The sequence below is a fragment of the Setaria italica genome, chromosome VII (genome assembly GCF_000263155.2).
Source record: "Setaria italica strain Yugu1 chromosome VII, Setaria_italica_v2.0, whole genome shotgun sequence".
Lineage (NCBI taxonomy): Eukaryota > Viridiplantae > Streptophyta > Magnoliopsida > Poales > Poaceae > Setaria > Setaria italica.
Window position 1 is genome coordinate 17,722,855 of NC_028456.1, and position 13,871 is coordinate 17,736,725.

General features: G+C 43.3%; 3 protein-coding genes across 3 annotated transcripts; 2 read left to right on the forward strand and 1 right to left on the reverse strand.

Moving 5' to 3' along the window:
* Nucleotides 1–220: 220 nt before the first annotated feature.
* LOC101770236 (translation initiation factor IF-2) lies at nucleotides 221–1,593 on the reverse strand. The gene is made up of 3 exons (XM_022828511.1): nucleotides 1,501–1,593; nucleotides 749–1,174; nucleotides 221–531 (listed from the first exon to the last, which is right to left on the reverse strand). The coding sequence occupies exons 1-3, from the start codon at nucleotides 1,591–1,593 to the stop codon at nucleotides 403–405; spliced, it is 648 nt and encodes a 215-aa protein (XP_022684246.1). The 3' UTR covers nucleotides 221–402.
* Nucleotides 1,594–2,086: 493 nt separating this feature from the next.
* On the forward strand, nucleotides 2,087–4,170 carry LOC101770632 (premnaspirodiene oxygenase). Its single transcript, XM_022828696.1, has 2 exons — nucleotides 2,087–3,240; nucleotides 3,349–4,170. Exons 1-2 carry the CDS (start codon nucleotides 2,263–2,265, stop codon nucleotides 4,003–4,005), a joined length of 1,635 nt encoding a protein of 544 aa, XP_022684431.1. The 5' UTR covers nucleotides 2,087–2,262; the 3' UTR covers nucleotides 4,006–4,170.
* A 2,332-nt stretch (nucleotides 4,171–6,502) lies between these two features.
* Nucleotides 6,503–12,318, forward strand: LOC101771036 (putative nuclease HARBI1). The gene is made up of 3 exons (XM_022828512.1): nucleotides 6,503–6,657; nucleotides 11,039–11,790; nucleotides 11,873–12,318. Exons 1-3 carry the CDS (start codon nucleotides 6,503–6,505, stop codon nucleotides 12,316–12,318), a joined length of 1,353 nt encoding a protein of 450 aa, XP_022684247.1.
* The last annotated feature ends 1,553 nt before the right edge of the window (nucleotides 12,319–13,871 follow it).

Genomic DNA, 13,871 nt, shown 5'->3' on the forward strand with positions numbered 1-13,871 from the left:
AGTGCTAGCGTGCTTGCGTTCTGTTGCTGCTAGTGCTTTGGCGCCAAGTGCTTTGGCCTGATTCTTTTTTTCTCATTCGGTCAAATCAAAGAACTGAAGGAAAAAAAATATTCAAATCAGACGAGAAGCGAAAACTGAACCACAAAGACAAATGAAAGAGGTCCAAGAGTGGCTGCCGCTGCCAAGCAGTTAATCAAGGAGCTTATGCTGCAATTGATAGTGACAGCAGAACAGAACCAAATCATTGTTGCAGAGCTGCAGTAACCCAAAGGCAGTGGCTAAAAACCGAGCGGCACAGGCAGAAGATAGTGACAGCCGATTGAACTAGATTGAATTAAATCAAGCGGAACCACAGCAGAGCACAGGGCTGCTCCTAGAAACAATGCACAGAATGATACATCCTTACATCCATGGTTTGCTTGAGATCCAGATAGGAGAGGGGTACATGATAAAGAAGTTTTTGCATGCTTGGCTGGAAATCTGGTTATTCAATGTGCTGGCATTAGAAGCCATCAATTTTGCATAGCCCATCTGCAGAGTTAACCAAATTAGAATTCGTTTGATATCTTTGGTTAGACTGTTCACCCGACAGATGCTAATTTCTCAATCGGGCACTTGAAATCATGAACTACAAATATTTGATTCAACACCTTCAAGGATGGGAACTCACCACCGAGATCCCCAAATCTGCATGCAACCCCATCTGAAATCCCATCCGAAATCGAAGAAGCGAAAGCGAGGCACCCACCTGATGGATGGGCGGGAACATGGAGCAGGTGCAGACAGGGCACTCAAGCAGCTCGAGCACGCTAGTCGCCGACGGCCCCCCCCCAACCGCTCCTACCGCGCCCGCTGCGCCTGTCCCGACCCCTGCATTCACCTCGCGAAACGCGCGGCCGCCCCCGGCGGAGGGCAGGTGGGCGGAGTGGAGCGGGAGGCCAAGGGCGCTTGGAGACGGGCAGCGGGGTGCCTGGGCCTGCTGCGGCAACGAAGGGTGGGCGGCGCAACTTCGGCCCGCGCCTGGTGTCGACGGCCGGGGCGGGCCGCCAGCAAGATCGCGGCGCACCGCCCCTCCACCGGGCCGGCGGGAGGAGATGGCGGCGGGCGCGGAGGAAGCGATGCGGGAGGGAGGGTGGGGAACAGATGCGGGAGGGGAAGATGTGGGGGACAGATGCTGGAGGGAGGACGCGCTGGCGGCGGGTAGGGGAGAGAGAAGGGGGGGGGGCAACCAGGGAATAAGTGGGGAGGGGGACCACTTTTAACACCTTTAGCAAATTTTAACACCCCCTCCATGTATTTATGAAAAGAGATGTGTTAAAGTTTAACACTACCCTTTTAACACAAGTGTTTGGTAGCCATTTTGTTAAAAAGGTGTTAAATGGAGGGTCCTCCCAAATAGACCCTTAGAAACAGTGTATACTTAATTTCATCCCCTGAAACCAATCTCTTCTCCCTCCTTATTAATACATTGCCATATCATCGTTTTTGCTGAGGTCTTACGTCATTTGTTGTGGATTGAACCTCCGAGAATAGCCTGAGGAGAAGTTTGTTCGCATTAATTAGATAATAAGTAGGGTTGTTTCTCAATGTCATTGTGTCAAGGTGAAATATGCCTACCAAAAGAGAACGGAGGGAGCAATACAAAATAATAGTCATGGTGAATTCAATTAAACTATATGGGTGTTGTAAATGTGCCTTTTTGTGTAAACTTTTGACTCAGGATCAAGTCAAAGTGAGTGAATTGTAATTTGGACCGTAATTGACTTGTTAAGCTTTGCTTTAAGAACTCATTTATATTAGGTGCTAATGATATCTTTATAAGCACTCATGTCTAATATAAGCACCTTGTATTTTACATGCTCAACTCAACTGGAGTGCACATCTCATGTTTTTCTGAATTCCAAAAAAAGAAAATATCCTGTCTGGAGTGCACATCTCAACTGGAGGGCTGGGAAAACGGAAAAACTAAGCGGCGCATGTTCTCTCTGATTCTGTGAGTTGACGTCCCCTCGTGAACTAGGACATCTTTACAGCCGTCCGATCGTGATCCTTGCATCCACGGATGGGGATCAACAGCATCCCCGCATAGGACAACGCACTTCCCCTTTCAGATTCTCTCCATGGTGCTCCAGATGATACCGTTGAAATTGGGACGAATCAGCTTGCAGATTTGCAGTGGCTATCTTGCCTACGTCTTCAGAATGTTTCTTTACAAGAGCCGGCAGCGTTTGATCTTCAGCGTTCCAAGCTTGCATATATCTGATGAGCTTCGAGCTTGAGGCGTCAGCGGTCGCCATGGAGCAGGTCGCCTCCTACCTGTGCCTTATTTTGGCCGCTCTCCTCCTCCCTCTATTGTTCCTCAAGCTCAGCAGGCGCGGCGGCAATGGTGGAGGCCAGAGGCTGCCCCCGGGCCCGTCGCGGCTGCCGCTCATCGGCAGCCTGCACCACTTCCTGCTCTCCCGCAGCCCGCTCGCGCACCGCACCATGGCCGACCTCGCGCGGCGCCACGGCGCGCCGCTCATGTACCTCAGGCTGGGCGAGGTCGGTCTCGTCGTGGCCTCGTCCCCTGCCGCCGCCCGGGAGGTCATGCGTGCACACGACACCGCGTTCGCGTCGCGGCCCTGGATCCCCAGCATGCGGCCGGCCATGGAGCGCGGCGCCGTGGGCCTGGTGTTCGCGCGCCACGGCCCGCTGTGGCGGCAGCTCCGCAGTGTCAGCGTCCTCGAGCTGCTCAGCGCCCGGCGCGTGCGCTCGTTCCGCCGGGTCCGGGAGGACGAGGCGCGCCGCCTCGTCGCCGCCGTCGCCGCGGCGCCGGCGCCGGGCCCGGGCGGCGAGGCCGTCGTCAACGTCGGCGAGCTGCTCGCCGCGCTCACCACCGACGTCACGGTGCGCGCCGTGATCGGCGACCGATTCGACCGGCGGGAGGAGTTCGCGCGGGCGGTCGAGGAGGGAGGCAGGCTCATCACCAGGTTCAGCCTCGGCGACCTCTTCCCGTCGTCGAGGCTCCTGAGATTCCTCAGCAGGAAAGCGGGTCAGGCGATGGATCTCCACCGGAAGATGTTCGAGCTCATGGACTGCGCCATCAGGCAGCACGAGGAGCGCCGGGCGGCCGTGGCCTCCGCGCCGGATGGCACCGTGAAGGAGGAGGACGAGGGCATCCTTGGCGTGCTCCTGAGGATACACAAGGAAGGTGGCCTTGAGGTGCCCCTCACCATGGACATCGTCAAATCTCTCATTCTTGTAAGCAACAACTATTGGCAGTTTGGCACAACCAGTACACTTCCAAATAAAAATCATGCACGATCGATACATGTCGGTGCATCATGGCGTCGGAATTCAATTTGGCAGGACCTCTTCAGCGGCGGGAGCGACACGTCAGGGAGCACGCTGGAATGGGCCATGTCGGAGCTCATGAGGAACCCAAGAGCAATGGAGAAGGCGCAAGCCGAGGTGCGGAGCAAGCTCCATGGGAAGCCGTCGGTGATCGAGGACGACCTACGTGACCTTAATTACCTGAAGCTTGTCATCAAGGAGACTCTCAGGCTGCACCCGGTACTGCCATTGCTGTTGCCAAGGGAGTGCGCGGAGGACCGCGAGGTCATGGGCTACGACGTGCCCAAGGGCGCCACGGTGTTGGTGAACGCGTGGGCGATCGGCAGGGATCCCGAGTACTGGGACGACGCTGATGCGTTCAAGCCGGAGAGGTTTGAGGATGGCAAGATCGACTACAAGGGTACGGACTTCGAGTTCATACCATTTGGAGCTGGACGGAGGATGTGCCCCGGAACTTTATTTGCTCAAGCCGTCATGGAGCTTGCGCTTGCCTCCCTCCTCTACCACTTCGACTGGAAGCTTCCAGGTGGGATGAAGCCAAGCGAGCTGGACATGACGGAGAAGATGGGCATGGCAGTCAAAAGAAAGGACGATCTTTACCTTCGCCCTGTTGTTCGTGTGCCGGTGCCTCCACAGTCCACAGATAGCACCGTAAGTTTTTACACTTCATAGATGGCAGTCAGTTGACAATCACCAAATTAAATAACTAAGAGACCTTTTGTGGAGGTAACGAGACGTACTTTTTCCGTTTTCAAAATGTAATGTGTGATTTGTTACGTTGGCATCTCCAACATCATACTTTAATATATATTGATGTTGTAAGGTTATCATATTAAAGTTGTTGCAAATATGAATACATTGGTACTGAATTTGTATGACATAATAATATGAATTCTTCGAGTAATTGTTAATAAAAGTTTTGAAATTTTAAATCTTAGGTTGTGTGAGCACCTTCAAAAATAAAACCAGGCAGGGAGTACTAAAATTATAACTTTGATTCCTTTTACCCAGGTAAAAAAGGAAATAGCATCTCAGTCACTCAGTGCCAACATTGGGTATCATGTTAGGGCAAGTACATTGGTGTCGTCTAATAGGCGGTCTTATGCATTGACACGTAATCTTGAGACAATTCAACAGGTAACCTGTACAATAGGTTGTCCTATAATTGTCTGGTAGTGGTATATAATTCCTTAATTTGTGCATAAGAAAAATAAAATATTATGAGTTGCATGGCAACAATAACTCGTACAATGGTTGCTAAGCTGTCTCGTAGTCCTACAATTTAGCTCATGAGGTGGTTGTTTCGCGAAGCAATGACCTCTTTCTCTCTCCTCGCTCTCTCTCCTCCACATCATTAAAAATCCTACATGGCACTGCATGAGACGACCTATGAGACCGCTGACATGTAGCAATGTACCTACCCTTACAGTAACTACTCTTATCGAACATGCATTTCAAGGTACAGCTGCGCTGTTTCTCAGACGACCAATCGACATTTTTATGCAAAGCTAGTCAAAGTAGTTGGTCCACGAAGTGTAGTATATCGCTGAGCGGTAAGAATCAAGGTTGGAAGGGCCTACCGCCGTTCCGAGCTCGAAGGCGCTCGCGTATGGCAATCCTTCGTCCCTTTTCCAACTTCACAACTAGTGGTGCACTGGTTACAATTTCTTTCAACTTCCAATCCGGGATTATGCATTTTAGCAAGTCAATGTAGCATTATTTTGTTTTGCTTTCTCACGGCCGTGGAGAAGGGGGTCACTAGGTCAGGAGGACTCAGAAAGGGGATAAAATTTGCAGACAAGGTCGCAAAGAGAGAATCCAGAAGAAAAAAAACAAGGAGATGGCGAATGCGATTGGAACGAGGTAGTAGATTATCGATTGCGGAGTAGGTAAGGGCCAGGCTAGTGGATCAAACTATCAAAGGGATTTGGATTAGCCCTTTCATATGTGCCAACCTCTCCGTGGAATCGGGAGGAGCGGAACAAGTGCAAGACGGATTGACCAGAACGGAACGTGGTAGGGACGAACAACCAGGGAGGGAATGGATTGCACGGATGCCATTCCAGATTCCACATTGTTGCTCCTCTTCAGAGCAGTGGCATGCTCGGATGCAGTAAATGCACTGCAGGGCAAGGTGTGAGCACGGGGAGGAAGAAAAGGGTGAACTGGGCTGGGTCGGAAAAATTGAAGGAGAAGGTACACGCAAGGATGGAGGAGTGAGTTGGGCTGGGCCAAGGCGAGAAATAGAGAGAGAAACATGGATAGAGTCCAAATGAACTTTTGAATTTGGTTTTTATCTTTGTATTTTTAGATTTCAATTTTGGGATGTTGCATTCCACTAGGATACAAGTGTCAAAAAAAGATTAAGGACATAAGGAGAGAACTTATTGCTTGATTCAATATGCCAATATTGCATATGTGATCGTTGCCTATTTAATTATCTTCTCAAGGAAGTAAGGTATGCAAATGGTACGCAATTAATGTTTCTAAAACTAATGCCCTATTTGGCAGTTAGAGTTTATCCACACTGTTAGTTCCTTTAGTTCCTACCCTGTTTGGATCTAAGGATTAAAGCCATTAAAATAGATGAACAAATACCAAAATACTCCTAATCAATGCACAAAATCTGCATCCCAATAGGCAATAATGAGGGGCAGGGGGTGTCCTCCTGGACCTTTAGTCCCCTTTAGTCACCCCAAGGGACTAGATGACTAATTCCTTTAGTCCTCCATTTAGTCTCTCTGTTTAGAAGTTTAGGGATTAAAAGAGGTCAAAAGGATGGTTTCATAAAAGAGGCTAAAAAGAAGAAACTAAATTTTAGTCCCATGAAAACAAACAGAACCTTAACCACACAATTGCTAATATTAGTACAGAAGCAAAAAAAAAAACAGATGGTCATCCAACTATTGACCTATACGTATACAATATAAAATAATCAATACGGATATTCATATATCATTAATGTACACAAAAATAATCAATATGGATATGCACATATCATTCCAATTTTTTTTTCACGCGACGCACCAATCCCAGCCAGTTGCTACCACTTGATAGCCCTATTTAAATGATCTCTGCCTCTTCATTTTCCGTGACACCTATAGCAAGCACCATCGATCAAATCTATCTAGAGACAAAAGGCTTGTCGGTTTCCCCAAACCAAGCGACCATGAGGACCTGCATCCTCCTCATCGTAGTCATGCCCGGTGTTTATGCCATTGCCATGCCCATGGTGCTGTCAGATGATGATGGATACGTCCAAATTCCAGACATCAGCGACACCAGAGTCCAAGGCCTGGGCAAGTGGGCATTGCCTTCAACAAGGTGGTGCGCGGCAGGCAGAAGGGCTCGTCATGGTTCGACCTCATCATCAACGAATCGTTATCATAGTTCGATCTCATCATCAACGACGCAGGTTGTGTTCGCTTCAGCTTCTTTAACCGGCTACGATTGTGGCTGCTGCTGCTGCTGCCGCTGCATTCCCGAACGGTTGCAAGTTTAACCACCTATCTATCTAGTAGCAGGGACTGTTTTCTGACTGCCGCTATGTGCGTTTTGCTATAGAGCTGATGGTTAGCTGCTGAAGTTGCAGCCAAAATAATTTGTACCGAACAGTCTGATAGGCTGGCAAAAAAAGGCGAAGAAAAGGATGAAGTGAGTTGGTGGGCCGAAGGGAAGAAGAGAGGTCGGAGGAGTGGCCGGATATAATTGGGCTGGACCGGTGGGAGAGAAAAAGAGAAACATGGAGGTCAAATGAACTTTTGAATTTGATTTTTAGCTTTGCATTTTTGGATTTCATTTTTGGGATGTTGCATGTATACCACTTGGATAGCAGTGTTTCTCTACTATTATATTAATAATGATGCGCAGTTCTACTGGGTAATGAGGGGAAAAAGGATAGCAGTGTCACTAAAAGACTACGGACATATAAGGAGAGAATTTATTATATTCCTCGGTACAAATCTGTCAAGATTACATGATGGTTGCCTTTTTAATTTTCTCAATGAGGTAATGTAAATATATATGGAACGCAATTAATGTTGGCCTATTTGGCAAAGCTACTGCAATAGTTCCTAGAGTGACTCATAAAATGATTGCATGACGGTTGCCTATTTCATTTTTTTCCTCAAAAAATGATCTCCTGAAATGAACTATGCTAAGAGATAATTCTCCCAATTCACTTTTTCCATGGAGTTTATCCTAAATAGTCACTATATATTCACTTTTAGCCGCACATTCACTTACCTCGTCTCCCATACAAGCCGGTGTCCACCGAACAAGCCATAATAATATTCTTCCTAAAATAAAACAAAAATAGATTGCCATCCAGCTAGTAACCCGCTATAGGAAGAAATAATCAATTTGGATACATATAATCATTAATTTACACCAAATCAGATGGATACGTGTGTGAATCCAAATTAATATAAACTAGTCCATCAACCCGTGCCCGCACAGGCTAATATTTTTAAAAATTATTAAATTTGAAAATTATTTAGAAACTAAACTCCTAGTTAATAATCAAAATTGTTTGCCTATTACTCTCGCATTTTTTTCAATACTTCAACAAAATATTCATATAGATGTGTATTTATCTTTATCCAGTTGTGATTGGTTTTTAATTAGTAATTACTTTATATACTTTTTCATCCATATTCACACTTTTTTCATTTTGTATCGTACCTCCATACATTGTGTTTAGCATAAAATCAAAACTTTTCATCACTTCCTCACATCTATGTATAAATGGTATATATGGTGACACTCATGATGTGCATATACCTTAACAATATTTCTATATTAATAATGACATAAATAGGTAATTTAGAATCATATATTACTTTACTTCAGGATATTTTTGTAGGATGCACATGAACTTAATTAGATTAAGATCTAGATGTTTACTTTAGGTTATTTTTAATAATTATATACATGGATAACTTAGATACAAATTTAGAATGATATTTTAAGTTATGCTTTATAATGATATGCATGAGTAAATTGGATAAAAATTATGGGGTTACTTTAGATTATTTTTTATAATGGTAGAACTCGGTAATTTAGATATAGGTTTAGGATTTACTTTAGAATATTTTCATATTGATAGTGGTGCGTAACTTTTTTAAAAATATAATAGACCAATGACTATGATTATTAGAGTTTACAGGATTGATATTTTATTTTTTTAAGAATTTCTAGAATTTATATTTTTTTCCTAGCATGTGTCGTGAGAACTAATGCGGAGTCTCTAATGTAAAAACAATGAGGCCACGTTGCTACAAAACTATTACCTTGAGCTACCTCGACTTTCTTGTTAAATATTTGAATATAATACTTACATAGATATATACTTGTTATCTTCATCCGATGATAGATTTTAGTTAGTAATTACTCTATAACGTTTTTATCCACATTTATAATCTTTAACTTTTTATTTTACATCGCAGGTTTGCCCTTGAATTTGTTTATTGGACCCTAAGTTTGAGCTATAACTTTAATTTAGAAATTTATATTCTTATCACTTCCTTTATATCTTTATCAACAACGATTACACACATCATGCATATATACCTTAATTATTATATCATATATCAATAGTGTAAGAAATAAACAATTTAGAATCATATATTGATGTATATTTTAAGGTGATTTGCATTAAAATTTAGGATTACCTTATATTATTTTTAATAATGGCGTATGTGGGTAAGATAGATGCAAATTTAAGGGATTATTTTAAGCTATTTGTTAATTATTAGTTGTGGGAAATTTAGTTGCAAATTAGGAGGTTATTTTAAATTAAAAAAAATTCATTTTACTCCGCTCACCTATTTACTTTATCCACTTAACCCCCTAAGAAAAATTTAAGCCCGAGCTATTTCATTTGGTCCAATCTACCCCTAATTAGATTTCTCTTTTTTGTTTATTCGTGTACAAGTTGATTTTTAATTTAAAATTTTGTTAGTTTACTTATAACATGATGCTCTACTTTAAAAAAATACATTAACAATTTTTCATGATTAATTTCGTTACAACTATGTATATCAAAGATCAATTTTGTATTAAATATTTCTAACCTATGAAAATAATTATGAAAAATTCTTAGTATAATTTTTTAACATAAGGCATCATGTTTTGGGTCTACTCACAAAATTTGAACTCAAAATTCAATTTATGCACGAAGAAAAAAAACAGAGAAATCTAATTACTGGGTAGATTGGACCAAATAAAATAGTTTAGGGGAGTAAAGTAAGACTAAATTTTGTTCAGGGAGTTAAGCGGATAAAGTGAATATGTGAGGGGAGTAAAATTGACTTTCCCCTTTTAAATTATTTTTATAATGGTATAAATAGGTAATTTTGATGAAGATTAGGGGTTACTTTAGTTTATTTTATATAACGACAGATGTTGGTAATTTAGATATAAATTTAGGGGTTACTTTAGGCTATTTTCATAATGGCGTAGGTGGTTAATTTTTTAGAAAACATAATAGATCCAATGGCTATGATGATTTGAATCTACCGATGGTCGAATGAGTTTGCTTTTTTATGAGAATTTGTAGAATTTCTCTTTTTCTAGAGTGTCTATATAAAATTCTATGTGGCTTCACCTGGAGGCTTGAAAAGGAGACTCCGACCGCTTTCCACACCCCTAGCAAATTGCTCACACATCCATCGAATCTAGAAACAAAAGGCAGACTTGTTACTATGTGTTTGGTTCCAGGCATGGGATGGGACGGGATGGGACGGTCCATAAATATCCTAGTGTTTGGTTGTGAATTGTAGGGGACAGGGACATCCCGAATCGGGAATATACCCCAAATATGCGGGACAACCCCGTCCGGCAAAAACGAGCGGACGGGGTCATCCCGGTTCCTCGTCGCCTGTGCACGTGACCCGCGCGTGAAAAACGCTTCACCGCCCACCGCTCCCCTCCTCCCGTCTGCGGAAAAAAAACAGTGCCTGCTCCTCGAGCGGAAAAAAGCGGCGGCGCCGCGCACCGGCCATCTGGACGGTGTCCGCAGATCCGGGTCACTGGCCACCGCTCCGGATCCTCCTGGCTGCTCCGACTCCTCCTGGCTGGCACGCGCACTCCGCGGAGGTCTCGTACGCGGCCATACGCGCGGAGGCCTCGTACGCGGCCATACGTGCGGCGGCCGGCCTGGCTTGTGTCGTCACGGTCGGTCAGTTGCCACTGCCGGGAGCGGGAAGGCCGGTATCTGACGCGGCTGACTTGCTCCGTACTCGTCGCTACGCATAACGCCGGGTAGGTGACGGGCAGCTGTGAGATTTGTTTTGGTGCGACCATATTTATGCCCTCTTGAAACTCATGTTCAGATCCTGCTGTATTGGTAGCAACGATTGTGTTTGGATTTAGCGGAGTCTGCCAAGCAAAATCACGGGTGTGCCAAATATGTGTGCATTTCACAACTCAATTCATATGCAATATCACACAAATCCACCTTGTGCTATTCTCCTTGTATCTTGAAAGTATTATTACTCTCCTCTGTCTTTCTATCTTTTCTTGCTCCCTTACTGGATTATCTTAATTACCACCAATATGAAGCTAGCTTCTGCCATCGCAACCACAATTTCTGAATGAATACATTTGTGCAATAATGTCGGTATTGGTTACATGTGTGTGTGCAGTAGGATTCAATGTATTTTTGTGATGTGCTGGTAGTGGTTGGTGGTGTATATATATATAGTCCTAAATTCTTTGGTTATCAACAAACCAAAGTTGTTACTTGTACTGCTGCTGCATATATGTTGTTGTCAATGATGGCCATGGTTATTATTGAGTCTAGAAAACGTAAGCGAGCTACAAGGAGAGAAGGTATTACTTATGGGCCTATCGATGAAAGGGATAGGATGAGACTTGAATATCTAAACAACAAAATTTGGAAGGATGATATAGTTTGTGTAAACATGCTAAGACTCAATAAAGCCAAGTTCTTTCGATTTTGCAACCTATTCAGGGATCGTGGTTTGCTTGAAGATACCATCCATTGTTCTGTTGAGCAGCAAGTGGCAATGTTTCTAAATACTGTGGGGCACAACCTTAGGAACAGATTGGTTGGGACTAATTTTGATAGATCTGGAGAAACGGTCAGCCGTTATTTTAACAAGGTTCTTCGTGCTGTTGGTGAGCTACGAGGGGAATTAATTAGGCCACCGTCATTGGAAACTCCTACCAAAATTCTTGGAAACCACAGATGGGATCCTTACTTTAAGGATTGTATTGGAGCCATCGATGGTACACATGTAAGAGCCTCTGTTCCTAAGGATATGGAGTTATCCTTTCGTGGTAGGAAGTCATATGCCTCTCAAAATGTAATGGCTGCCGTAGATTTTGATCTCCGGTTCACCTATGTATTAGCTGGTTGGGAGGGGACAGCACATGATGCACTAGTATTACGAGATGCTTTGGAGCGTGAGAATGGACTTCGAGTGCCACAAGGTAATACACTAATAGCATATCAAATTCTCCATATGAATTGTTGATATAATAGAAATATGATCAAATTTCCATCACATTTTAGGGAAATTCTACCTAGTTGATGCCGGATATGGAGCAAAACCAGGATTCTTGCCCCCTTTTCGTGATGTTCGTTACCACTTGAATGAGTGGGGGAATAATCCTGTACAAAATGAGAAGGAGCTATTCAACCTTAGGCACTCATCTCTTCGTATCATAGTAGAGCGTGCATTTGGGTGTCTAAAGAGAAGATTCAAAATTCTAGATGATGCCACTCCTTTCTTTCCTTTCCCGACTCAAGTAGATATTGTTGTTGCTTGCTGCATCATTCACAATTGGGTCATACAAGATGGAATTGATGAGTTCTTCATGGAAGAAAATAATTTGCCAAGTTATAACCATGCTACAACATACAGTGGACAAGCAAGTGAGCATACCGAGATGGTTAATTTTAGGAAAAGCATTGCTGATCAGATGTGGGCAGACCGTCAAAACAACAATATTAATTAGTACCCACTAGTTTGTTGATGTATTTCAGTTTCGCAAGTATTTTTCTTGTTTTATTTGTGTTGTATGGACATATTGTTGCTATATTTCAGTTGTACGGACATGATAATATTTTTCATATTGATTATTGAGGAGGATGGAGTTGGATATAGTGTACTGACTTCTATAGTGTACTGGTTTGTGACTTCTTGTTTTCAAAGAAAAAACATTCATAAGTGTTGTGATTGTGCTGTGCTTGGTGGTTCCTGTTTATTAGCTCTTAGTTCTTCTTTGCAGCTTATTGTGATTGTGCTGTGCTTGGTGGTTAGTTTTTGTTATGTCAAAAAACTGTATGGCAAAAAATTGGACCAGAAGTGTTGTGCTTGCTAGCTGCATTTTAATTGATCTTTACATTTCTGAGGTGCTGTAAAATGTAAAATTTCAGAGGTTACTGCTGCATGCTTGTTATTGTCATTTGCATTATCAAATCTTAAGGATGTGTGATAAGCTTATTTACAATTGTATACCGTATATCGGTTGCTTTTCTGCTATATATCGTGAAGCTTTTACTTTTGACGTGTATTGCTAAATTGCTTGCCACTTATAATTTTTCTGATGCTCCAGAGAATATAGCTATGCTAACTGAAATGTACCACATGTGGCTTTGGTTATTTCAGGATTACGTACCACCAGCATCCTTCTCATGTGGCTATTGTTTATTGTGCAGTTGTAGTTCTCCTACTGATCTCGTTTCTTTTTTCATGATCTTTTTTATTGTGCCCTAGAATCATGGAAATATATGCAGCGAGCCAAGTGGTTTGTGCTGATTTGGACAGTATCATTCATGTGGGCTCTTTTGCATGAGTAGATTGCAGTAAAAAGGCTCAAGAGTTGGACAACCATGTTGAGGGACTGACATACGATACTTGCTGTTTTTTTTGTTCATGGCAGGCAATGGACGGCCATGTCGAGGGACTTGGGAAAGGTACTAGTGTGGCTGCCTGGACAGTGCCAATGTCCACTTTCATGCTGAAAAATCTTGCCAATGTGGTTGCTAGTGGTGTTAAAACAGGAAAGGGCTTCAAAAAGGTCTATTTTAATGCATGTGCTAGAGCTGTCAATGAAAAATTCAACACTACACTCAATGATGAGCAGATTAAGAATCATCTAAAGATATGGCAAAGAAAGTGGGCCAAGATAACAAGACTCAAGAGCTTGAGTGCATCTGGATTTGATGAAGATAACTACATCATCACCCTTGACGAGGAGCACTACAATGGCCATGTGCATGTAATCTAGTTTCTATCGTTTTGTGGTCTTGTTCTTATCATATTTTTCGTACTGATTTCTATTGCATTATAGGATCACAAGGCTGATGCTGAGTATTTAAACAAGCCTCTTGAGAACTATGCTGAGATGGAAACAATCTTTGGGAAGGATATGGCTACAGGCAAGTTTGCAAAGGATTCAAGTGCTCCTCTTGGTACAGAAGATGATGACACTGAAGATGGAGCTGCAAATGGTACAGGAGATGATCCTAGCAGTGCTTTTGAGGAAGGGGCAACATCTAATGCAAG

Excerpts from the sequence above, each read along its gene's own strand:
- LOC101770236 (XM_022828511.1), bottom strand. The coding sequence starts at position 1,593 with ATGACATTGAGAAACAACCCTACTTATTATCTAATTAATGCGAACAAA. Across the intron at positions 1,175-1,500 it reads TTCAATCCACAACAAATGAC|CATCTGTCCCCCACATCTTC; the intron begins GTAAGACCTCAG and ends TCCTCCCTCCAG. Across the intron at positions 532-748 it reads TGTTCCCGCCCATCCATCAG|ATGGGCTATGCAAAATTGAT; the intron begins GTGGGTGCCTCG and ends TTAACTCTGCAG.
- LOC101770632 (XM_022828696.1), top strand. The coding sequence starts at position 2,263 with ATGAGCTTCGAGCTTGAGGCGTCAGCGGTCGCCATGGAGCAGGTCGCC. Across the intron at positions 3,241-3,348 it reads TCGTCAAATCTCTCATTCTT|GACCTCTTCAGCGGCGGGAG; the intron begins GTAAGCAACAAC and ends TCAATTTGGCAG.
- LOC101771036 (XM_022828512.1), top strand. The coding sequence starts at position 6,503 with ATGAGGACCTGCATCCTCCTCATCGTAGTCATGCCCGGTGTTTATGCC. Across the intron at positions 6,658-11,038 it reads TGGGCATTGCCTTCAACAAG|TCCTAAATTCTTTGGTTATC; the intron begins GTGGTGCGCGGC and ends ATATATATATAG. Across the intron at positions 11,791-11,872 it reads TGGACTTCGAGTGCCACAAG|GGAAATTCTACCTAGTTGAT; the intron begins GTAATACACTAA and ends ATCACATTTTAG.